Raw genomic sequence first — 27162 nt, forward strand, 5'->3', positions numbered from 1 at the left:
CTGGATCCTGATAGATATAGGATTGACAAAAGAAGAGCAGTTTGAACTTCAAGAAAATCTGCATTTGGACCAGAAGGTCACCAGCTCAAATTCCATAAGCAGATCTGTGATCTGTGAGGAGAGTGAATGAGTAACATTCTCTGCTGTTGCTACAAAACTTTCTCTACACAAAAAAGGATACAAAACAAGAGAAGTGTTATGTATTATTGTTAAAATCTTGATCATCTTCAGAGGGAAATTGTTCATTAAAGCGGATACGAGCAAGATTTTCGATTGTTATTAAACAGTATAATTACAATATTGATGCATCACATCTTACCTATAATAGTAGCTGAGACCAAAGCTGTGTGAATCGGACATTGCTCTCTTGATGATTATTAAGTCTGTGTCTGTCTAAACTCGCGTCACCAGGGGGCTCTCTCTGTCCGGCGGACCGGATAAACCCGGAAGTGAAACGCAGCTGTCTGCCTTCCCCCCGTTCGCGCTGCCTAGCAACATACCATAAACAAGGAGAACGCCATGCATACTCTCGCGAACATCTCTCGTTATATTCTAATAGGTTTTTTGGAAGTTATTTTGTGGTTATGGCCGAAGTGGCTGCTGCAAACCGTTTCATTTCACTTCCTGATCTGCCCTGGCCACAGACAGACTAACACTGGTCGATTCACTCGGGGTTCAAGCGAGACTACTCTGCGTTGGTATCGTCTACTATTAGAGGTAAGATGTGATGCATCGATATTAAATTTAGACTGTTTAATAACAATTGAAAATCTTGCTCGTAGCTGCTTTAAAATGCTTTGTTAGTTTTAACATTATATAGTAACATTTTCTGGACTTTGTTTCAGAAGAAGGTTGTCTTTTAAAATAAACAAGTGCATTCATAGACTGGATTTCTTACTGGTCTTCTTACTTATTTTCAGAACAGCTAGATAACAAAGAGTGGTCACTCTTCATGGACATAGAGCTGGGTACAGGGGAGCATCGGCGGCGTCAGCCCTGGGCTTCCGGGGCTGTAACCCGGATGTTTTTTTCCTAGCCCCGGAGGTTACGAAATATCCCAATTCATTTTTGTTTGACTGCCTCCCTGCAACAGCCTCTCAGTCAGTGATAGCAGTGAAACCCCCCTCTTTTCCCTGTCGAGTTGGTTTTTCCCATGATGATCCATCATGGAAGAAACCAACTCAGTCAGAGTGCTAGCAACGAATGTGAAAGTGAAAGTAGAAAGTGCGCTGCTGGTCAGAGAGGTGTCTTAATGTTACAGAGTGGAATTCAAGTGATATTCTGTTGATCCAGTTGCTGGGGTTTTTGTTTCTAAGCTGCTGTGCGTCCAAGAAACAAGTGAGTGTTTAATATTTGTTGATGTTTGTGTGGAATTACGTTTATATTGTGTTCTACATGCGGTGGATTTGTCCGCCATGTGCCTCCTTGTTAATACTGAATTGCAGTGCCCTTTCGCTGTTCACTGGTAGTGTCTTGATTTAACAGTTATTGATGTTTCTTTATATTATGCGAGTGCCAATTGTTTTAGCTGTATGTAATTTACTGTGCTGGGAAAATGGGTTTATTGGGTTTATTGGGGAGAAGGATTATGTAATTTCTATGTGCTGGGAAATATTCTCAGCTGATGGCATGATGCCTTGTTTATTTATTATTTACACATTGATGTTTTATTTGTAGAACTAAATAACATAAGATAATTTCATAGTTGCAGCTACTGTGATGCTGTGCATGTTGGTGCATGTCATTTGTTTGAATAATTTCATAGTGAGATGAGGAAAAGGTGAGGAGAGGAGGTGGTGAGGAACATCGATAAATTAATGTAATGTGTGTGTTATATTGTATTATTTGACATACTTAGTTTTGTGCAGAAATCAATTTCTACCTGTAACAGTGAAACTATATAAATATAATAATTCTTCTACATTCTCTAATTGTGTTAACTTCTTGTAAGTGAAATAGGCTAATGCTGACATTTATCAATTCATGAATTTGCTAAGTGGACTCCCACCAGAACCCTATCAAGGACCTCTGGTGGTCCCTGGACCTCACTTTGAGACCCACTAATCTTGTTCTTCTTCATCTCAAATGACTCACAACATGGGCATTTACGGATTAAAAAATAATAAAAAAAATTGACCCCCCCCCCCCCTCCCCGTCAGCTTATCGGGCTAAGCCCCCAATGTCTTCAGGACCTAGAAATGCCCCTGCTGGGGAGTCTGCTCTCTGCTGCTGGATCCTGGTAGAAACATTAGAGGAGAGAGAGAGAGAGAGAGAGAGAGAGAGAGAGAAAGCAAGCGAACGAGTGAGTGAGTGAGTGAGTGAGTGAGTGAGTGAGTGAGTGAGTGAGTGAGTGAGTGAGTGTGTGTGTGTGTGTGTGTGTGTGTGTGTGTGTGTGTGTGTGTCGCAGCGAGAGAGAGAGAGCCTTGCACGAGTCGCACCTGCAGCAATTCAGTAGGATGATTGCTTGATTCTTCACCAGCTGTTACTTTCAAGCACCGAATACATGCACCTGCACTGGAGCTGCTGGGAGCTACACTGGTCATACTCGAGTAGCCTAGTCTGCGCGTCCCTGTTTCCACCCATGCCGTTTGTTTACAAAGTCATGCTGATCAGCTGATCCCTCATAGCCTATTTGATTTAATTAGGCTACTCTCGAATCAAAACTGGCCAATAGTCTAGAATATGGTTCATTAACTCATTGAGTGCCAGCCACTTTTGGAGAACGGACGCTCCCAGTGCCAGAGTTTTCAGAGCGTTTTCAGTGATTTCTCGAGGCCCACAGAATATTGTGTGATATTACTATGTAAACACCGAACACGCAAAAAGAACAAGGAGACTCTATTGTATCATCAGCAAAAAAAAGTTTATTGATACCATTTTCCGTTCTTTAGTTATGAGCCGGAGAAGATAGGTTGTTTTCAGCGTTTTCAGGCATTTCAAATTATAAGCTGAGATATTCAGCCTTTTGTGAAATGCAGCATTTCAAGCACATTCACTGACTCTAGATACGGTAATATTTTCTGATGTAGTGATGTGGTGTAGTTGTGTCCTGCCCTGCGTGCCCCACCCCCCCTCCCCCCCCTCAGCTGAAAACTCCTCCCCACACTAGTAACACACAGCCTCGCACCAAGCGTCTAGGAAGCCTGGGAAGCGCCGCCTCCCAGGCAGCGCAACATGGAGAAGCCACACGCGGACTGCAGTGAAAGGTTTGGCTTTTCAGTGTCGCGCTGCTGCTTTTCTAGCGGCTAATCATGTGGAGAAACTATGCTGACAGACAGACAGAGGCAGAAGGACTCAGTTGTGTGCGCGGATTGACTGTGTTCGCACGCACCGTCAGTTGCAGCCAGAACAATCTACATGGCTTTGGACTGCAGCATGAGCGGGTTCTCTTTCATCAAGGCTATTTCAGGCTGTGTATTCCTGACATGTCTGTAATCTGGAGAGCACTGTCGCCACCTAAGGGTTCTGTAAAATAGGTTATAGACCTCCAATAGCTACTATAGTTGTACAGGAGCTGCGGAAGGCTTTGATCGACGTCCCACCGTCAAAAAACGCATTGGACGTCGAAGGACGTCCGTCGCACTCTACGTCACTATTTAATTGGACGTCGAAGGACGTCCATGGCATTCAATGAGTTAACAATGTTTTCTATTGTTATGTCATCATTTATTTTTCATGTACCTTTTCCCCCACTCTTCTCAACTGAGCATGCAGACAATTAAAATAAGGGTGCATGCAATGCATGCTTATGCACCCCTGTAAAACCGGGCCTGCATCGAACTCATCAGTTTTAAACTCTTACCTTGGCTCAGCAGAGGGCGGTCCATCTTTGAAGGCAAGAGGTACATCTATAGACCAGTCACTCTTCATAGACACACAGCTGGGCTCAGGAGAGTCTGCTCTCTCCTGCTGGATCCTGATAGATATAGGATTGACAAAAGAAGAGCAGTTTGAACTTCAAGAAAATCTGCATTTTGACGAGAAAGTCACCAGCTCAAATTCCATAAGCAGATCTGTGAGGAGAGTGAATGAGTAACATTCTCTGCTGTTGCTACAAAACTTTCTCTACATGAAAAAGGATACAAAACAAGAGAAGTGTTATGTATTATTGTTAAAATCTTGGTCATCTTCAAAGGGAATTTGTTCATTAAAAGGATTTGTTACTTTTAACATTAAATAGTAACATTTTGTTGACTTTGTTTCAGAAGAAGGTTGTCTTTTAAAATAAATAAGTGCATTCATAGACTGGATTTCTTACTGGGCTTCTTACTTATTTTCAGGAGAGCTAGATAACAAACTAACAAACTAATAGTTTTAAACGCTTACCTTGGCTCAGCAGAGGGCTGTCCATCTTTGAAGTTAAGAGGTGAACCCATAGACTGGTCACTCTTCATACAGCTGGGCTCAGGGGAGTCTGCTCTCTCCTGCTGGATCCTGATAGAAACATTAGAACACAGTCGATATATCTCTGTCTTTATGAACACAATAATGCTAACATACTGAAATAACAATAACTTACATATTTTCAGAAGGATGTTTATCTTTAAAGTATGGAGGATAATCCATAGACTGGTCACTCTTCATAGACACACAGCTGGGTACAGGGGAGTCTGCTCTCTCCTGCTGGATCCTGATAGAAACATTAGAACACAGTGAAGATAACTGCTGAGCTGTAATGATGTCACTGCTGAGGTGTAATGATGTCACTGCTGAGCTGTAATGATGTCACTGCTGAGCTGTAATGATGTCACTACTGTTACGAACGTGTGAGATTGCTAGATGGTATGATAGTTAGAAATATTACACAATTGGCTCGCAATCTCTTAGCGGACGTGTATTTTAGTGTGATCAGAAATTATATCAGCTATGTAGTCATACAGCTAATTCCCTCACCAGCAATACACAAGCAAGGAAGAAGAAAGAAGCAAGAAATAGGCATTTGGTTTCCTTATATTATGAATGAAAGATTGGCGGCCTACCAGATGGTCCGAAACAACGGTATGGCGTGTGGATGCCTCCTGTCGGACCTCTGGGCCAGCACCGGCGTTGTGTCACTCCGAACACGGCCAGCCCGCTCGGCCTGGAACTGTTCAGTGTGAGGAGGCTGGTTGAATGGAGAAGGTCCTCCTTCGGGTCTCCGTCGGTCTTCTGCACAACGTCCCCTGAAGTCCTCAGAACTCTCCAATGACTACGGCAGTTGGTCTCCGAGTAACTGGCTGGGCGTAGTGAAGCGCCCACTCCCATCTATCGGAGCTCTCCTGCTCAATGTCAGGTTGGTACCTGGAAGTAACCAGTGTAGCCTGGCTCTCCCCTTTCACCTCACCTCACAGGTGTTCTGCAGCTTCTGCTGGTCTCACAGGTATATGCCACCTGTAGCATCTGCTTGTCCTTGGCTAGACGCCATCTTTATTGTCTCTGTAATGCACAGCACCTGTGCCACTCTCCAGGGCATGACATCATCTTCTTGAAGTCCCAAGGAGAGTTAAAGGGACAAATACATAATCCCCAATACATTCCATACAGCCGCCACTCATAATATATATGAAACCAAATGCCCTCACCAATAGGAAAGTAAAGAAAGTGAAGAGGAAGTAAAAGAAAGGGGACGTACGTAACACTACTGAGCTGTGAGATGGAGAACATGGACAGTTAGAGATCGTCATCTTACCTCTTAGCTTTGGTCCGGCTGTCATGTTCTCCAGACAGAGGGAGCTCCTCCTCTCTCTCCTCACACTGACTCATAGTGGAGCCAACACCTTGACACAAACACACCAACATGCTGTTAGCTGGACTCAGTCATGACTACAAGCTTTTCTTACAGGATAAATCACTTCTGCTGTGGGGAGGGATCACTCCTGACTGTGAAATGACAAATATACAAAGAACTTTCTGCTCTGGCTTTAAAATGTCTTAAAGGAACAAACCAACATTTTGGGAGATTTGTCTATTTCTCTTCTTCCCCATAGTAAGACGAGAAGATAGATGCCTTTCCCAAAATGTTGTGTGTTCCTTTAAAACATTTTAATCTTTATAAAAATGTTTTACCTTGGAAGATGTTCACCTGGTGAATTCAAAGCATCCTGATGAAGTCACAGAGACCTTCTGCCTTCAGCTGTAGAGAGAGAGACACAGAGAAGATGCTGTTTATTCTCCTTTGTCAGTTCTCAGATTAACAGTTCATACGTCAATATTCCTAATTCAAGATAGAGGAAAAGTGTTTTACAGAAGCACCATAACTTCCAAAAATCTTTAAAAAAATCTCTCTTAACTTTAAGTTACCCGGACAGTCACACTGTCTGTTGACAAAATGTACTATTTGAAGTTGCTTTGGATAAAAGTGTCTGCTAAATGACGTAATGTAATATGTAAATGAAAGTATTCAGAATAGGTTACTTTACTTCACTTGAGTATTCTAATGGAATACGTTACAAAATACATTTTAGGGCATGTATTCAGTATTCTGTAGTGGAATACATTTTAAAAGTAACCCTCCCAACATCGGCCACGGCTCTCTCTCTTTCTTTCTTTTTTTGTCTTGGGAGCGGAGAGTACCATGAGTTCTACTGTTTGTCCACTAGATGGAGACATTAATCACATCATCTACAGTGAACTAAACAGCAGACCCTCTCTGCAACATTACAGATGTAATGCATGGATGAGCCATATATAGAGTATGGCTTTTATTTACAATTCAATGACAGAGTGAGAATGAGAGTGTGGATCTAAAATCTGTCTGACGTCACAGTCTGCAATATCAAAAAGGTTTCTGACTGAGGTGCAACATGTGACACGAAGTTAACTCTTCCATTTTACTAACAAGAGATGTTACTGTCCTGTGATTACATTATTTTACTTTGCACTTTATTTTGTCATTTATTGTATTTGAACATATTGCTTCATGGTGTTGGTTGTAATAATAACATCCTTGCTTTCTCATTTCTTAGGCCTAAGCTAGTTGAAAACAGGAAGTAAAACCTGGTTAAGAAAGTAAATATATTGCATTAAAATATAGTTTCCACAATATTGTTGATGAAGCATATTTAATGTTGAACTTGTGTTTTTGAGAAATAGTAAAGACATCATCTCAACCTAAATAGGGCAGGTGCAGAGCTAGGAGGTAAAAACTGTAAAGAAATTTGAGTGTTTTATTCCCACCGGTGGTAACGTTTCAGGGCAACACCCTGCCCTTCCTTAGACAAAATGACATTACACAGACGCCATCTTAAGTACCCACATGATGCAGTCAGATGATGCAGTCAAGTGGGTCAGCTCGCTCATGTGACAGGAAAGGATTAGAATTTAAAAGTTTCATACAAAGACAAATACATATAGTGAAACCAAAATAACCATCACAAGTGAAGTTAACACTGTTAGTGGTAACAAAGCCGTACTTACAAAATCATGTGGACAGAGCTAAGTCTGTAACCACAAAAACACACATCCCCACATAAAGTGGGCCTGTATGCATAGACATATACTAATATTGCCCAGAATGACAGTAGTGCAGTAATAGAATATACAGAGCAATAAACATAGCAGATCAACAGAGCCACTCACAAATGCATTGAGCTGCTGATTTAAGTGAGTTCCAAAGTGGTACAATGTCCTGAGGAATATATCTGTATAATGTCATAAAGTATGGGGACGCTAGAGAAGCGCCTCTATCACCACAGAGAACAGGATCACATGTGCCTTTCAGTACTCACCACTGGCTAAAGACATGTCTGCTGTGATGAACAAATACTGGCATTATCTCCACAGACCTCCACAGCTCTCAGGGGACACTTGGACCACCCACCTCGGATCATCTATAAACGACACCCCACCCTCAGGAACATGCTGGTGAGGGCTGACTGCCCACCCAACCCCCCACCCACTCCTCTCACTTTCCTCCCACCTGTTGAACCAGGGAACTACAAGTGTGGTAACTGCCAACAGTGCAACTTCACTAGAAAGACCAATACATTCTATAACCCACACACAGGCAAAGCCCACACCATCAAGTGCATCATTTCATGTAAAACCATGCAGTAATGTGATCTACATGCTCAAATGCCCCTGCGGTCTTGTGTACATGTACATAGGTAAAACCTCTAGGCCTCTGAAGAACAGAATTTCAGAACATAGAAGCAATATCAGAAGCCATGATCCCAAGAGCCCTGTGGCCAACCACTTCAATCATATGCACCATACCGTTGCCTCTCTCAGCTGCTGGGGATGAGCCGTACCGTAGTGTAATTCCCATTTACGCCATTGGTCAACAAAATGCAGCCTGCAGGGAAGGTGGAGATGCAATTCCACCTTGCCCATATCCAGAGATGGGCAAAAATACATCAAAAAGTATTTTGATACAAATTACAAATACTTGCTCAAAAATATATCAAAATGCAAATACAAAATACTGGTCTGAAAAATGTATTTGAAATATAAATACATATTTTGTATTTTGAAAATACATAAAAATAAATTTTTATAAAAACTGATAAAGAGCTGCAACGATTAGTAAATTCATCGATTCATTGCCAAACATTAAATTGCCTATTTTGATAACCTATTAATCATGTGGAGTCATTTCTTTGAGGAGAAATGTCCTAATTCTCTGATTCCAGCTTCTCAAATGTGAAATGTTCTGTTTCTTTAGATGGTAAATCGTCTCTTTAGTCCTCTGTGACAGTATTGTCCTTTATGTACTCTCTAACACAGTTCATCCATTTCAGTTTTTGGCCGCGCCATGGCGGCCTGTCATCTCCACTCGTCCACACAATTTGTGTGCCCATCCTGTTTGGTCGTCCCACTGGTCACCGCTGTACGGCGCTGTACTCCGCTTTCAAAAAGACATAGGGTGGAGGAGTGACTATTCTGTGAAAACCGTCTATGAGCGTTTTACAGCAGAGCCATTCTGCTCTGCAGCCGTTAAGGGTTAATATGTCACTTTTATAAGTTTAGAAAAAAAATTAGATGGTCAAAGTAACCATTTAGATTACCCTTGTGTGCTCAGTTTAGCAAAAATAACCGCTATTTATTTTTGCTGGGATAACGTAATGCATTATGGGTAGTCGGCTACTGTGGCTAATGGTAGCGGCTAACGTTAGTTACTTTATGGCAGTAAAATGCCACTGAATGACCAAATTGATTGGTAACACTTTATAATAAAGTTCAGTAGTAAGTCATTTATAAGCTATTAGTTAGTGATGAACTAATCATTTCCAAAACATGAATATACATTTGTAGATGATTAATACACGTTATGTAAACATATCACAAATGTGTTGTAAGTCATCTATAAACTTTTAGTAAATCATGAAATTATCATACATAAATCATTAGTAAATGATTAATAAGTGATTCGTCAATATATTATGGATCAAGTCATTCAAAGTTTTTTTTGTTATTCCAACAATGTCTCTTTGTTAATAATGAACAAATGATGAGCAAATCATTAGTAAATTATGTATAGTCGATACATAATGAATTACTTGTAAGTCATTCAGTTTTTATATTTCAACTATCTGTTCTATCAGTATCTATTTCGTCACTATACACATTTTGTTAATCATGAACAATTGATGAACAAATCATTACTCTATAATCTGTATATAATGTGTATCATTACTTGCAAGGTATAGCCTGTTAAAAGCCTCAAAACAATTATGATCAGTGTTACTATACCATAACCACCAGCTATGACCTGTTAGTGAAGCTCCTCCCCAGGCCGACAGAAGCAGTCAGCACTTAGAAGCACTGCAGCACAAACTATACAAAGTCTTCCCCAACTGTAATAAATGATGTGTAAATCATTTACAAGTCACTTATAAAGCTTTCTGTATCCCCTGATCTAAAGTGTAAACAATTCATCACACATTAAATGTGTTGTGTAGTGAAAATCATCTAGTAACGTGCATTAAATATTGAATATTTAATGTACAGATCTCTCCTCTCCAGAGGTCACAGGAATGACCTCTGGCTGCACCCTGCATCTGGGGGGAGCCAAAAAGGGCCCAAGGTGCCAGCCTGTCTGGAAATACCAAAGGAGTGATTTCTAACTGCTGACAGTGTGTTTCGTCAATGTCCGTTCTGTCCGGTTGGCGGAGATTTAGTTCACAGGTCACACGGACGGGACCCCGGACAGGACTCTTGAAGCAAAACAGTCATGCCCAGGCACTGAGTCTGGAAGCAAACAGTTTAGGAACTTGTGTACCGTACGTGCAACTCATGGAGTGTTTGGTATCAATATTCTCCGAATCGCAACCCACATTGATCTATATAAATCATGGGTATGTTTAATAATGCTTTGTAAATGTACAACACGGTCCCATCTTCCTCCTTAAACCAAAGGTCATCGAATGGAAGTGGGGGGTCAAAGGCTATAAACCACTTCACATTCCTTTTTTAAGAAGAGCCAGTAGACATTCACTGTCGTGGTCTTTTTGTGTGTGGCCAAAATGGAATTAACAAACCTCATGATTCTATACTTTGTCAAGTTAATTAGTATTACATACTTCTTGAGTAGGAATGTATAGTGTGTTAATATGTGTGTGACAATCATTTAATTAGTTACCGTAGATCTAACAGTGTTGACATGTTATCGAATCTAGGGTAACTCTTTTTAATTCACCCAAGATAAGTGATTTGATTAACCCGTGGTTTCATTAGATATGTTTGTGTTACGTACACGTATACAAGATTTGGTAAAGATATGTGTTCCAGAAATAGTTTTGGTTTATTCCTTAACTCATTCAGGGCCAAAGACGTCTTTGACGTGTTATCAGGAATAGCCCAGAGGGCCAATGACGTGTTTGACGTGTTTTTGTTTTTATTCGTGCAGCGCATAGTTAAAACACTTCCCCAGCCTGTCACATGGTATCAGGTCCCTAGCATCTAAGACAACACGTGAACAAACACATACCGCAGCTGTTGTTTTGAAATTGAGCAAGAGGAAAAGCAGAAAACGGGTAACGCTTCCTTGTGCAGACAGGAGAAACGCCATTGAAACCCCCCTCGGCGCGCTGCACGAGCTGGAGTCGCCTTCCTCTGTGCCAGCCGGGAGAAAACGGGAGAAAGTAATCAAGAGATGTGTTTGATCATCGGAGGAATGAGGAAATGATCGATCAGTTTGCGAGGGCGGTGAGGAAGTGTTGAATAGCCGAGGGGAAAACGGGATATGACAGGGAGACATGGACGAGGACAAAACAAAATAAACACACAAACAGCTAACAAGGCAGAAGCGCAGTCACAGCAGCCCGCTGTCCGTTCTCAAGAGCTATTCAGTTTGTTTCATGAAATCGCTGGGCTGCGTGCCCTCCAGTGTTGCTCCTGGCCAATCAGCGCCACGGGGCGTGGTTATTGCTTATCCTATGTGGGGTTAGAAATCTAAAAGGGGGATTGTGTGTGTGTGTGTGTGTGTGTGTGTGTGTGTCTGTCTGTCTGTCTGTCTGTCTGTCTGTCGGTGTGTCTGTCTGTCTGTCTGTCTGTCTGTCTGTCTGTCTGTCTGTCTGTCTGTCTGTGTGTCTGTCTGCACACTCACTCACACCGAGTAAACTGTATTGTTGAATGTAAAAAATAAGCACTTCATGTGTATATATATATATATATATATTTTTTTTGTCATTTGTGTCCTAACGAATAATATTTACATGTCTGATGTCAATACAGTTCAAAATAAAAGAATTGAGAGTGAGTTCTGCCTGAGATTGTGCCCTTTTACAAAAATTGCCTTTTCTCCTGTTTATTTTCTCAGGGAGACCTTTTGGGTGAAAAGAGGGTGTATATAAATGGCTATAAGTAGAGTACAGAACATGCTAAAAGCTCACTTTTTTTTTCCTGGTGAACCCAGAGACGTACATCTTCATTTTGAGGTATTGCAAATCACTCTGGTGCTAATAGATAATTTACTGTGGGTCTTGAAAGATGACCAACAATTATGAAAATCTTTGGCCTGTGCTAAATATTGGCAGTCCTAAACTGGCCCTGAATGAGTTAAATATAAAGATACACCACACATGTTTGATTTCAAAATAATCAGAATAATGTGTGTGATGTAATTCTGAAAGTGTCATGGCCATGAAGTCATTTGATGAGATGTTTTAAGCATGTGATAAGTTTTAAGGGAAAGAGGTAGATGTTTTTCTCGCTGCTGGTCCCTGGATAAACAGTCATAAATCTGTCTTGGGCCATCCAGTGTAACAAGATGTCTATATCTGCTATCTATCTAGTCTATTTACCTTTTCCATCTATATTTTGTTTTTCTCACACCAAGAGTGATGTCAAGAAATATAAATAAGCTTGTGAAAGAAGTACATAGTTTAGTTGAGTTCTAGAACTATACTAAACCCTTATCTGAATGCAATAAAAGGCAAGGCCATGTTGCAAGGGGCGTTCCCTTGCAAAAACTGTGGCTGGCTGCTCTCTAACAGATTTGGGCAGACGAAAGAAGAACTTTGAAACAACAAGGACTTTTTAGAACTCAAGAATTCAAGATGTAGTCCTTACTTTTAGGCCTCAAAAGATGCCATGCTTTTGAAGGCGATGATATGACTACCACCCAGTCAAGAGGCGTGATAGTCTGGCCAATTTTGTATGCAGTCAGTCACTTGACAGCAGAGCAACAGAACACTGATGGACATTAAGCGTCTGATTTGAGGAGCTTTTGGGCTTGATAACCAACCAACTGATATGATTTTTGGATCCCTTGGCCCTGACGGAGGAAAGCCGTGTCAGGTCCCATGACCATGAGACCGCTTCCCGAGAACAGGCATGTGGAAAACCAAGCTCCATTCAAACAGTATTGATTCGACAAACGGAAGCAAGCGATAGTCTGGAGCTCACCGAACTAAATATAGTGAGATTAGATACCTTTTGTTGCTTTATTTTTTGATAGGTGAAGCTTAAATCAATTTTGATTATCCTTTTATTTAATCGCCACTACCAGAGGCGATCCCCCTTTCTCAACGGGATGAGATAAAGACAATTGAAGCAACAACCAGCCGGCCTCTGGGACCCCTCGCCTGCCCGTCCAAGAGCAGACACGCTGCCCGTCGTCGCCATGACAACCCAGGCCGCACCAGGCCAGAGAGAGGAGTCAGCCGGCTTGTTCAGCCTCCCCACATCAGGCAAAGTGACCACACGTCTTTCTGCTTATTTTGAGAGTGCTGTGAAGATATGGGCCCCTATTCTCCCACAGGCCTTCGGCACTAAAACGTGCCTTAAACGCAAAAAAACGTGCCTTGCGCCTGTTTTGGGACGATATCAATATGGCTTTACGCTGCCAAATGCGCTTTAGGCCGAATGGGCGTGGCGCAGTCCCAGAATGGGCCAAAGTGGGCGTGTCGGCGCTAAATACCGGCCTACTGATATCTTCCGACCTGGCGTAAATAGCGCCTTGCGCTTTTGAAAAGCAGGCCTATTCAGTGCAGCCAGTTGCGCGGAGCGCTCCCCTCTGGCTCTCTCCCTCCCCTCTGGCTCTCTCCTCTGTCACCCTTCTCTGTGTCACTCTCTCCCTCTCTCCTCAGTCTGACAGGCACAATACGACTGTCTCTCTCTGACTCCCTCGCTCAGACAGACACAACACACGTCCTATAGGAAATAGCAGTGGTAAGTTCACTGCCTGTGAATGTCCCAGCATGCAATTGGGTACTCCATTTCGCTACTAAATAGCAACCAAATGAGGCGAAATAGATATAAAAGGTCGATCTAAAATAATGTGTAATGGTAACACAGCCTGCAATTGTAGAACATTTCAATATTGGACCAAATAAAACATCGAAATTAAAACACCACCCTAAGTGAAACATATATGTCCTCCTGGGCCTATATATATCCCTTGTCGATTTAACGTGATTTAGATAAGTGTTAGCGGAACGCGCTTCGGAACGCCGCTCCAATAACTTCTCCCTACTTCACATTTAGTTTTACAATAAAAACACATTTATGCAATGACTTTACATAATGTAGGGTATATTTATGTGCATCATTCTACCTGCAGCAGGGGAGAGAAAACGATATCGTTCTGGACAAACTTTCACCAATATAAAATTAATCTCATCATATAGGGATAGGCTATATTTTTCTAGCTGATGCCTTTAGAACATTCTTTTCACTTTGATCTTGCTATAGTGTAGCGTATTTACATGCTTGCAGTATTTAAACTGCAGTTAGATTGGTTTGAGAAGCATAATAATATGGAATAATAGCCTATAATGGAGACAGACAGACTGGATGAAGGGAGGGGGAGGGGGGGCAGAGCGCTTGGCTTTCGTCAGGTTTTGCGGGACCACTGGAATTGGAGCTAAAAAGGCAAGCGTGCGATTCGTTTATTGCACTTATCCAATGAGCATGATGGTGCATAATTTTACGCTTAAAAGGCGTGGTTGTAATGCTTTAGGCTGCGTGTAGCGCCAGCACGACGATATCAAGTGCGCTGGTCCACGCCCACTGATTTGCGCTGCGCCAGGCGCTCGGCCTAGAAACAGCGCCGATGCAACGATAGGGGCCATAGGGCCCTATTCTCCCACAGGCCTTCGGCGCTAAAACAGGCCTTAAACGCAAAAAACCGTGCCTTGCGCCTGCTTCGGGAAGATATCAACATGGCTTTACGCTGCCAAATGCGCTTTAGGCCGAATGGGCGTGGCGCAGTCCCAGAATGGGCCAGAGTGGGCGTGTCGGCCTTAAATGCGGGCGTACTGATATCTTCCCACCTGGCGTAAATTTAGCGCTTTGCACTTTTGAAAAGCAGGCCTATTCAGTGCGCCAGTTGCGGGGAGCGCTCCCCTCTGGCTCTTTCCCTCCCCTCTGGCTCTCTTCTCTGTCACCCTTCTCTGTGTCACTCTCTCCCTCTCTCCTCAGTCTGACAGGCACAATACACTGTCTCTCTCTGACTCCCTCGCTCAGACAGACACAACACACGTCCTATAGGAAATAGCAGTTGTAAGTTCACTGCCTGTGAATGTCCCAGCATGCAATTGGGTACTCCATTTCGCTACTAAATAGCAACCAAATGAGGCGAAATAGATATAAAAGGTTGATCTAAAATAATGTGTAATGGTAACACAGCCTGCAATTGTAGAACATTTCAATATTGGACCAAATAAAACATCGAAATTAAAACACCACCCTAAGTGAAACATATATGTCCTCCTGGGCCTATATATATCTCTTGTCGATTTAATGTGATTTAGATAAGTGTCAGCAGAACGCGCTTCGGAACGCGCTTCTACTGTCATGTGCTATACTGTGATGTCCGGTCCAATAACTTGGCCCTACTTCACATTTAGTTTTACAATAAAAACACATTTATGCAATGACTTTACATAATGTAGGGTATATTTATGTGCATCATCTCTCCTGCAGCAGGCGAGAGAAAATTATATCTTTCTGGACAAACTTTCACCAATCTAATAGGCTATATTTTTCTAGCTGATGCATAGGGATGCACCGATATGAAAATTTTGGCCGATGCCGATAACCGATATTAACATTGCTGTTATGGCCGATAACTGATATTTACTGATGTCGATATGATCTGTATAAAACCACATTTTTATGATCATCACATTTTGTACATACTGAAAAACACATGTTAACACTGAATTTGAAAAGGTTATGCATTTCTTTATTTGCAAAGCCTTTGGAAAAGCCCATAAATCATAGATTTACTGCATTATTTCATATCAATGTGAAGAATTTGGCTGATAATGATAACCGATATTAACATTGCAACATCTGACCGATACCGATATGACCGATATGTTAAAAAATGACTAACATCGGCCGATACCGATATGATTGCCGATATATCGTGCATCCCTACTGATGCATTTAGAACATTCTTTTCACTTTGATCTTGCTATAGTGTAGGGTATTTACATGCTTGCAGTATTTAAACTGCAGTTAGATTGGTTTGAGAAGCATAATAATATGGAATAATAGCCTATAATGGAGACAGACAGACTGGATGAAGGGAGGGGGGGGGGGGGGGGGGGCGCTTGGGTTTTGTCTGGTTTTGCTGGACCACTGGAATTGGAGCTAAAAAGGCAAGCGTGCGATTCGTTTATTGCACTTATCCAATGAACTGACGGTGCATAATTTTACGCTTAAAAGGCGTGGTTGTAATGCATTAGGCTGAGTGGAGCGCCAGCACCAAGATATCAAGTGCGCTGGTCCACGCCCACTGATCAGCGCTGCGCCAGGCGCTCGGCCTAGAAACTACGCCGATGCAACGATAGGGGCCATAGAGTAACTTAGAATACTCACCTATTGAATTAGAATATGTATTTAATTAGGTTAGGTTTAAACTAAGCTTTCTAGAGAATCCTTTTGACCTGCTGGTACCTTTTATCAGCAGCTATATTATTCACTTCCTTTCACTTTTCTCCTCTTTTCCTACCTCTCAATCGAACCAGGTGTTATGCATAATACTGTGATTTTACTATTTTGTGGATTAAATAAACGCATTATGTTTTGAAGTTAAACACGTGTTCAGTGCTTGTTATAATAATATCAGTCGATTAAAGATCTCCTTCCTTAGAACTGATTCTGATTTCACTGTGACCTACGGCAGTGGTAATATAAAATTTACTTATCAACGTGGTGGTGCCCTGAGGTTTTTGATATCAACTTATTGAATCAATAGGGATATCAAAATCCATATTTCTATCTAAATTCCTTACAGTTGCATCATTTGTAGATAACTGTGAGCCTGTTATAATTCAAAATCCTTTCTACCAACATAACTACCCTGTTATCTCTACTGTACTGTATAGCTATAGTGACATCATCTAGCAGTGACCTAGTTGGCGAAAAGGTGTAATGTGATCATATGAGTACATAAGTCATGATCAAATGTTTCATGTCCTCATGTCCTCACACAAGTCATCTTTGCTTACTTTTATTGCAGAATGTGAATCTATCTAATCACTCCTAGTCTACCACTGAGATCTCTAACCAATCATGGTCAACTGTTCTGGGGGATTTCTTCAGCTGAATCAGCGTCTGGGTATGCTTCCTGTTTTTACAAACTTTTGCTGAGGCTGTTGCCTTCAGTTCTCCCTGGGGTTGCTATAGGGGAAGTCTCACTTTTGAAATGATAGTCGAAAGTCGCAGAGAATGTTTGTTGTGATCATAGTTTCACTTTTATCTCTCTAGCTACAATACAGTGATGGAACTCTGATTTTGGTTTGAGAGACAAAATATCATCGAAGGGGCCCTGAGGTGGAGTAAATTAGGGGCCCTTGATATGAAAAAGGTTGAGAATCACTGGCATAGGGGACCTAAATATATATATCTCTCTCTCTCTAAATAATGACATATAGGCCTAAATTAAGTAGGATGTTATGAAAGAATAGATTACAAAACACTAATGGCTCATTTCCACCACATTTTACTGCCCTGCACAGCTCGTCACCAGTCGGCTCTACTCGTTTCGGCCCGATGGACGTTCTGCTTCGACCGCAGATCATCTGCCCCGCCGACTCCCGCCCACAGCTGGTCGTCATAGCGACCGCATATCTGTCCTTCGCTTATAGCCGAAGTAGGCGATAACATAACGTTACAATTAAATCCATCCACAGAACTTTTAAACTGTTTATGAAATACTGGTGCCTCTAAATGACCTACAGTGTACATGGGCAAATGTGACAATCGGCCAGGAGATGCATGCGCTGCGCTGCGCGGGGACGGCGTCTGGGTATGCTTCCTGTTTTTACAAACTTTTGCTGAGGCTGTTGCCTTCAGTTCTCCCTGGGGTTGCTATAGGGGAAGTCTCACTTTTGAAATGATAGTCGAAAGTCGCAGAGAATGTTTGTTGTGATCATAGTTTCACTTTTATCTCTCTAGCTACAATACAGTGATGGAACTCTGATTTTGGTTTGAGAGACAAAATATCATCGAAGGGGCCCTGAGGTGGAGTAAATTAGGGGCCCTTGATATGAAAAAGGTTGAGAATCACTGGCATAGGGGACCTAAATATATATATCTCTCTCTCTCTAAATAATGACATATAGGCCTAAATTAAGTAGCCTATGAATAAACAAACCTAAACATGTGTCCCTGTGTATTTCTGTGGTAATTTAATAGCAGACACAATTAGATTTTGATTTGATGCAAGTGGTATTTCAAAACCAGAGGAGATGCCTTCCCTTGTTATCTACCCGGTATTTGTGAAACAAAATCATTGAAGTGAAAGTTTTGTCACGAAACTATATTGTTGCATTTTTTATTGGGCATTTTTAAGTGGGTATACTCAAATCCTGGAGCTTTACTAGTGGGTATACTGCGTATACCTGCGTATCACGTAGACTACACCACTGACAATTGTTTTGAGGCTTTTATTATTATTATTGTTATTCTTTTATTTTCTTGTGTCAACCATTTTATGTGAAGCACTTTGAATTGCCTTTGTGTATGAAATGTGCTATACAAATAAACTTGACTTGACGACATCAACAAATTACTGTATATACATATACAGATCATTTACTAATGATTTGTTCATCATTTGTTCATGATTAACAAATGTGTAAAGTGACGAGATACTGGTAGACAGAACAGATGTTTAAAGACTGAATGACTTAGAAGTTATTTATAATGTATATGAACTAATTACTTATAAATCATTTACTAATGATTTGCTCATCATTTGTTCATGATTAACAATGTGTATAGAGATAATGGTTGGAATATAAAAACGTGAAACGTAAAAAAGTGATTCGTAATATATTGACTAATTACGATTTATGATCATTTCATGATTTACTAAAAGTGTATTGATGACTTACAACACATTTTTTAGATGTTTACATAACACTTATTAATCATCTACAAATGTTTTGTAAATTACTAGTTCATCATTACTTCATCATTAACTAATAGCTTATAAATGATTTACTACTAAACGTTATAAAGTGTTACCAATTGATTTAACTTTGAACCATTTCGAGTAACACTGTTTCCCCCAGTGTTGGTTAGTTGTTTATAACGTGACTATATTTATAACGTACTCCGGTTTCCGGTTTATAATTCGAGTATAACAAATGGAAGTGCTGAGGGGTTGTAGCTATTGCGCAACACACAGGTGAAACCCGAGAAAGTTGTGAGTGTTAGAGAAAGTTGTGCACTTGTACACCAAGGCAGCGCTGGCGTCCCACAGCTGCTGAGCTAATGTTGTTTTCAATCTGCTTAACTCATTGAGTGCCAGCCACTTTTGGAAAACGGATGCTCCCAGTGCCAGCCCTTTCAGAGCGTTTTCAGTGATTTCTCAAGACCCACAGAATATTGTGTGATATTACTATGTAAACACCGAACACGCCCAAAGAACGATGAGACTATCTTGTATCATCAGCAAAAAAAGTTTATTGATATCATTTTCCGTTCTTTAGTTATCAGCAGGAGAAGATAGGTTGGTTTCAGCAAAAACAGACGTTTCAAACTAGAAGCTGAGATAATGAGCCTTTTGTGAAATGAAGCATTTCAAGCACATCACTGACTCTGAAGCTAATATTTTCTGATGTAGTGACACCTCAAAAATAATTTCCTTCAATAAAACAGATGGCAAAATAATATTTTTTAGCTGCAACCAGCAGCGCTGGCCCCTGCGTGCGCAGACCCTACACCTTCTTGCTGGTCTTGATTTACTGCTGGTGGGCATCAGATATTCTAGCTTGTGTTTGCCAATCTGTCCATCGAGCCTGCTGTCTGGGTCGGTGTTGTATGGTGCCGTGCGTGCCCCACCCCCCTCAACTGCAAACCCCTCCTCCGTGGGAGTGTCTCTGGTGGCTCTCTGCTCTGAATTTTCCGCTGCACGTTTCAAAGTGCGCTGGCTGCACCCAGCCTATTTTCACAGCGTTCCGCCGTTTTTGTCGCCGGCTCCCAGCGCTTCCAGCTGAGAATAATTTATCTTTTCAGAAAGACGCTGGTGTCGGCTGTCGGGTGCTCCTTTTCTGGCAACTAATCATGTGGAGGGGCTATCGCAACAGACAGAAAGGCTCAATTGTGGGAGCAGATTGGCTGCTGTTCACAGGCACAGCTAACGTTACAGCATGCATCGGTTTCCGTGTGCCCACGGCTTCTTCTCTGTTTTTTCCTCACCTTTCTCTAATCTGGAGAGCACTGTCGCCACCTAATGGGTCCGTAAAATAGCTTATACACCTTCAACATCCCCCATATTTTTACAGGAGATGCATCAGGCTTTGATCCACGTCCCACCGTCAAAAAACGCAATTGACGACTTTAGTCGTCATTGGCACTCTACGTTACTATTTGAATTGACGACTTTAGTCGTCATTGGCACTCAATGAGTTAATTGCATATTGCAGCCGGACCAGCATGTTAACTTGTTAGCTGGTAGCTATCAAGCTAGCTCCAGCTGCCGAGCTAATGTTGTTTTCAATCTGCTTAATTGCATATTGCGGGCGGACCGGCGTGCTTCCAGCATTTGCTCTCTGTCTGCTCCTTGTGTTTGAAGCGTAGCCACAACGATGATTATGATGCTGATAAGAATAAAATTAGATTAGGGATATATGATTCAGTTTCAGTTGTTCTAGCCTCATAGTCTCATAGCCTATATGGGCAACTGAAGTTTATTTATCCACCTTTTCTTTATATAACAGCACGATGTGAGAAAACTGCCTCAGAAATTAGTTTATCCACTCTTTTGACCAGTGACCACTACAGCACTGCTCCACAGAAAATAAAGAGCCGCATGCCGTTTAGAATTGACGAACGGGAGGTTCATTTAACACAAAAACTTCCTTTTTTTAGGCTACATTTTGCCCTCCAGATAACATCCAATTCCGCAATCATCCTATGAGAAACGTGCACGCTTTACCACACCGGCCATATGCTAGGTTTTGACCTAGCCTTGTTTCAACACTATTTCTCCCTCAGTCCAGCTGTTAATCGCCTTCTGTGAGGGCTTTTTGACTTACAGGCAGCATTTATACATGTTAACCTCACGTTTTGGAACGTTGACCCATGTTTAGCAGATATCACATCATAACAGTATATAAATAACTGAAATCCAGAAAAATAATAGTATAGGTACCCTTTAAACAACTTCACATCCATCACGTCAGTAAATTGTCACATATAGGCGCCTATCGTTGCATCGGCGCTGTTTCTAGGCCGAGCGCCTAGCGCAGCGCAAATCAGTGGGCGTGGACCAGCGCACTTGATATCGTCGTGCTGGCGCTACACGCAGCCTAAAGCATTACAACCACGCCTTTTAAGTGTAAAATTATGCACCGTCATGCTCATTGGATAAGTGCAATAAACGAATCGCACGCTTGCCTTTTTAGCTCCAATTCCAGTGGTCCCGCAAAACCTGACGAAAGCCAAGCGCTCTTCCCCCCCCCCCTCCCTTCATCCAGTCTGTCTGTCTCCATTATAGGCTATTATTCCATATTATTATGCTTCTCAAACCAATCTAACTGCAGTTTAAATACTGCAAGCATGTAAATATGCTACACTATAGCAAGATCAAAGTGAAAAGAATGTTCTAAAGGCATCAGCTAGAAAAATATAGCCTATCCCTATGATGAGATTAATTTTATATTGGTGAAAGTTTGTCCAGAACGATATCGTTTTCTCTCCCCTGCTGCAGGTAGAATGATGCACATAAATATACCCTACATTATGTAAAGTCATTGCATAAATGTGTTTTTATTGTAAAACTAAATGTGAAGTAGGGCCAAGTTATTGGAGCGGACATCACAGTATAGCACATGACAGTAGAAGCGCGTTCCGAAGCGCGTTCCGCTAACACTTATCTAAATCACATTAAATCGATAAGAGATATATATAGGCCCAGGAGGACATATATGTTTCACTTAGGGTGGTGTTTTAATTTCAATGTTTTATTTGGTCCAATATTGAAATGTTCTACAATTGCAGGCTGTGTTACCATTACACATTATTTTAGATCGACCTTTTATATCTATTTCGCCTCATTTGGTTGCTATTTAGTAGCAAAATGGAGTACCCAATTGCATGCTGGGACATTCACAGGCAGTGAACTTACAACTGCTATTTCGTATAGGATGTATGTTGTGTCTGTCTGAGCGAGGGAGTCAGAGAGAGACAGTCGTATTGTGCCTGTCAGACTGAGGAGAGAGGGAGAGAGTGACACAGAGAAGGGTGACAGAGGAGAGAGCCAGAGGGGAGGGAGAGAGCCAGAGGGGAGCGCTCCGCGCAACTGGCTGCACTGAATAGGCCTGCTTTTCAAAAGCGCAAGGCGCTAAATTTACGCCAGGTCGGAAGATATCAGTAGGCCGGTATTTAGCGCCGACACGCCCACTTTGGCCCATTCTGGGACTGCACCACGCCCATTCGGCCTAAAGCGCATTTGGCAGCGTAAAGCCATATTGATATCGTCCCAAAACAGGCGCAAGGCATGTTTTTTTGCGTTTAAGGCCCGTTTTAGCGCCGAAGGCCTGTGGGAGAATAGGGGCCATAGTCTTTATTTAACACACTGCGCACAGAAGCAATATACAGCAACAATTATTCCACCACAAAAGCTTACTTTTCAGGAATGTAACCATGAAGTGATGGCACTGAGGGGAACTTGCTATGGAAACGGGAAGGTTGTCAGCTTTGTAGCAGTGTTTATTTATTCACGCATTTTGTAGAGCTGAGCTGTGCAATTTCTTTTTTTATGTATATATAGCCAACACAGTCTCACAGAAAATTGTATAATACCAACGTTTTGGACCAACGTTGCTATTTTACAATTTCGGCTCGAAAATTGTAAAATAGTAACGTTCTGAGATTTTAGGGTTAGGATTAGAGTAGGGGGAGGGGTTAGAAACAGAAAATCTCCGTAAACCACGCCCAAACCACGCCCACCGCTGTAGACACATATGTTACCATTTTACAATTTCTGAGCCGAAATTGTAAAATTTTACAATTTCTTTGGAGATCGGGTTGGTAACGGCACAGGCAAGGCCGGTATCGAACCCGGGTCTGTCATTTAGAAGCGCAACGCGTTAACCATCAGACCAAAGGGAAAATCCTCTTGGCCAAGGACCAACGTGCTCGCTTTATACATCGAGACACCGGATTGCTACAGTATATTAGTTGTGTTGCTCTGATAGGATACACTGGTTTGCAGTAAGCAGTTTCACTTGCAGATAGGCCAGTGCTTGATTGAACCATCTTCACATGGTGACTATGACTATGACTAAAAAGAGAGAATCCCACCGCGCTTCAGCTGTAGAGACAGGCAGGTCCAGTGTATCACAGGAGGGACGCAAATGAAGACACACTGACGTCGAAACGTTGTCTTTTTACTCTGCACCTTAAATAAAAGGCATTCTATGGCCCGAGTTGCTCCAGACTTCTTCCTTTTATGACTATGACTATTTTGCCTAGTATTAGGCAAAATAGTCATAGTCAATAGTCATCAAATAATCACCTTCGTCTTTTGATTCTTTTGTAAAGACGAACTGATAAAAAAATATGATTTAAATCCAGACAGTGTATCATTTTGATCTCACAATTCACCAGCCTTTTTCACTTAACACTGCTCTTTTGACAGCTCTTTTGTTGAACCAAAATATTCACTTCGCTAACTAAATTTGTTTTGGAAACAATTTTTCCCACTAATATAATTTCCACCTTCTCAAGTCTCACCTATTGTGCACTGGAGAGACAAACCAGTCAGATTGAGCTGCTGAGTGATGTTGAGGGTGAAAAGCCCGTGCCAGCTGAGGTTTCACTTCAGTTCTAGTTGTTTTTCAGTATCAACATGTTGTGGTCATTTCCCCTGGTTCACTTCCATGTTTCCATCCAAGTTTCCACCTGACGTGCAAGCCACAAGCCGCCCGCAACCTCCCCCCCACAGAAATACGTATTTTAAATACATGTATTTAAAATACTGCCCATCTGCCCATATCCAGTGCTGCCTTTACAACACACGCAAAGTGGAGGATTAAAAATTAGGGATGGGGCCGATCCGATCCAATATCGGTATCGGGTGCCGATATTGACGTAATTCATGGATCGGATTTTGCCGTTCCACGTGCAATGTGCTGCCGATCCAGTTTTTACATGGCTCGCGCTCATGAGCCCAAACATGAGGCATGCCTCCTTTCCAGTCTCCAGAAATTCCATTCCACAGTTTGCACATCGCTAGCCTGGAGCAGCAGCCAGGCTGGTGTCATGCCGAGTTTTGCATCCCCACCTTCCGGGAGCATATTGTAATGATTTATACGGAAACTTAACTGTTTAAAAATGATATAATTGTCTGGGTAGACGTGATCTCCAAGCCAGGGGGTCTGTCCTGGCTCATGGAGACCGACTTTGATGCATTAGATCCGCATGGAGGTGACTTCCATGCTTGGGGCTCTCTTCTGGCTCATGGAAGCCGACTTTGGTGCTTAAAATCCAGGTACAGAGGACCTCGAGACCTGGGGATCTCTCCTGGCTTTATGGAGGGGGGTGCAAATCTCGGCAGTTTGTACCTGCCGAGATTTGCATCGCTGTTTTTAAGTTAAAACAGTCCCAAAATATGGTGGCGGTGCAATTCTCGGCGGGGGTGCAAAACTTGGCATGACACCGGCCGCAGCACCCACTGTGGCTGGCTGTACCAGGGCTGTACACAGAGCTCAGCTGAGCCGACTCGGCTAACGTAATATGCCCGTGGCGTGGAGATATTAAATAGTAAATACACGGACAACTCACTACATACAGCCCTCGTGTTGACCGCCGGAAGCCCACTCCGCATCTCGGAGTCACTCCTTGAGTGTCTCCTTTCGGCTTGTGTTGTCTGTGTCTCTTTGGCTGCTGCTTTCGGACAACGCAACGGAGCGTCCACCCCTCGGAACGACAGCTTTGCAAACATTATACGTTGCTGTCTTGCTTTTTGGTGTTTCGAGATACATTCCAGAAGCAGAACAAACTTCCACCAGACAACACCAAGGCCAAAGGGATTACCGTGAAGCTGTCCGTGTTGCCCTGGCTGTTTTGCGTTTGCTCTCTCTCTCTCTCGCCCTCTCTGATGTCAGCATCAAATCATAGCAGTATTGTAACGTTAAAGCCGGTAGCCTCACATACATAGCGACACACTCATGGTTGTACTCATTTGCACAAAACATTTCAGTAAAAATAAAGACACACAAGACATATCTTGGCAAGTAAATGTAGGCTATATTTATTACTTTTCACAAATCAATTCAAATTGTTTTGGAAATATCTAATGACCCAATTGTTATTGTGGGATATTATGAACCAGGTACCTAACAACTGATGTTATGAAAGAATAGATTACAAAGCACTAATGGCTCATTTCCACCACATTTTACTGCCCTGCACAGCTCGTCACCAGTCGGCTCTACTCGTTTCGGCCCGATGGACGTTCTGCTTCGACCGCAGATCATCTGCCCCCGCCCACTCCCGCCCACAGCTGGTCGTCATAGCGACCGCATATCTGTCCTTCGCTTATAGCCGAAGTAGGCGATAACATAACGTTACAATTAAATCCATCCACAGAACTTTTAAACTGTTTATGAAATACTGGTGCCTCTAAATGACCTACAGTGTACATGGGCAAATGTGACAATCGGCCAGGAGATGCATGCGCTGCGCTGCGCGGGGACGGGAGAGGCGCTACAGACAGAGTGTGAAGCATGTACCCCGGCGGCCTCTCACCAGGCAAGACCGCGGCTTCACTTACCCCAGCCTGCGGCCTAGGGGAGCGCTGCACAGGAGCTTCCTGAGCAGCTGACTTTTTTCACACTCAAAACAATTGAAACCACTGCCAAAATTTTATTTCACCAGAGGCGAAGGCAGCAACACAAAAGACTGATGGAAATATACATAACAGAAGAGAAGGTAAGCCCACTAAACTGGTATGCAGCATTGCATTGACAGTCAGTAGATAGACAGAGTAAACACGATTCTGCCTGACCAATCAGTCGTCAACAATGTTTTCACGTGACCGTATGGTACCGGGTTGACAGAATAGAACCCTGACGAGGCAGGTACGAAAAGTAGCACGACTCGACCCCAATACAACCCGGGCTGGGACGGTTTTAACCGGTGGAATGAGACAATTTATCGAGTCGAGTGGAGCGGGATCGCGCTACTACCTGCGGTGGAAATGGGCCATAAGTAATAATGTATCTTAGTAGGAGCCAGCTACAGACTTTTTGCAAGTTGTATTTTTCTTTCATTTTTTCTTCAATTGGCCAAAGTTTTTGTCTGTAGCCTACTGTATAGTCAAGAAAAAATAGTGATGATATCGGAATAATATCGGTATCGGCAGATATCCAAATTCAGGTATCGGATGAATCGGATCGGAAGTGAAAAAAGTGGATCGTGCATCCCTACTAAAAATGCTGTCCATCATTTGGAGGGGCGATCAGTGCAGTAAGAATAATGACATGAACTACAGCATTTGTATACACTTGAGATGGTGTGTTGTAGGAGCATTCTGCATTGGCTTCAAGAGGAATCACAAGTAGCCCATTTAAATCCAAAATGCCCAATATCGCACATATAGAATACATACAGGTGATGTCAACAACCGTTTCTGCAGCATTTCTGCTCGCAGTGGCTGGGAACATATATGCGTTTTTTTTACATGATTTTTAGAAAATGCTTCAAAAGGCATAACAGTGATTCATGTTTGTGAAGACTATCCTGCTGAACCAAAATTTGCACTCCCATAAACTTTTGTTAACCACAGACCTTATTTGATGCATTTAAGTGAAATCCCCATTCTAAAACCCCATAGACTTTTCCACTGACAAACCAAAATGGCGGCGATTTCTGGTTAAGCCTACAAAACATATATCATCCCTGTGGTACTCTATTCTCCTCGTGCGGTTAGTGTCAAGTGTAAACTGAGGGAAAGCCTCTTTATTATTTTTTACTGTGGTCAGTTGTAAGTTTTAAAAGTACAAGTCCACAGATTTATCTTGATAATGTGCCCAAGTCACAGGTACGCCTGCCCACGCAGTTGATACAGGCCGCACGTCGTCATGGGCCGAATTTGCCCTTGTTAGTCTAGAAATAAAATAATGATAGGCGAAGTGCTAACAGTCTCACTAAAGAGTCAGTAGAGTAAAATTGTCGGTAGACTGCTGTTACAATACCTTTAGCTGGAGAGGATAATCTGCACCACACTGAACAAGAGAGAGAGAGAGAGAGATGGGAGAGAGAAAATAATCTGCG

At 42.3% G+C, this 27162-nt stretch overlaps 1 protein-coding gene across 1 annotated transcript; it reads right to left on the bottom strand.

Moving 5' to 3' along the window:
- Nucleotides 1-48: 48 nt before the first annotated feature.
- Nucleotides 49-27162, bottom strand: LOC310784850 (uncharacterized protein; the record flags this gene model as incomplete). The annotated part of the gene is made up of 7 exons (XM_083645887.1): nucleotides 27084-27162; nucleotides 6046-6112; nucleotides 5669-5756; nucleotides 4520-4630; nucleotides 4327-4434; nucleotides 3803-3916; nucleotides 49-163 (listed from the first exon to the last, which is right to left on the bottom strand). The coding sequence occupies exons 3-7, from the start codon at nucleotides 5740-5742 to the stop codon at nucleotides 49-51; spliced, it is 522 nt and encodes a 173-aa protein (XP_083502013.1). The 5' UTR covers nucleotides 5743-5756; nucleotides 6046-6112; nucleotides 27084-27162.

This window comes from Poromitra crassiceps (assembly GCF_964638095.1).
Source record: "Poromitra crassiceps genome assembly, chromosome: 11".
NCBI lineage: Eukaryota > Metazoa > Chordata > Actinopteri > Beryciformes > Melamphaidae > Poromitra > Poromitra crassiceps.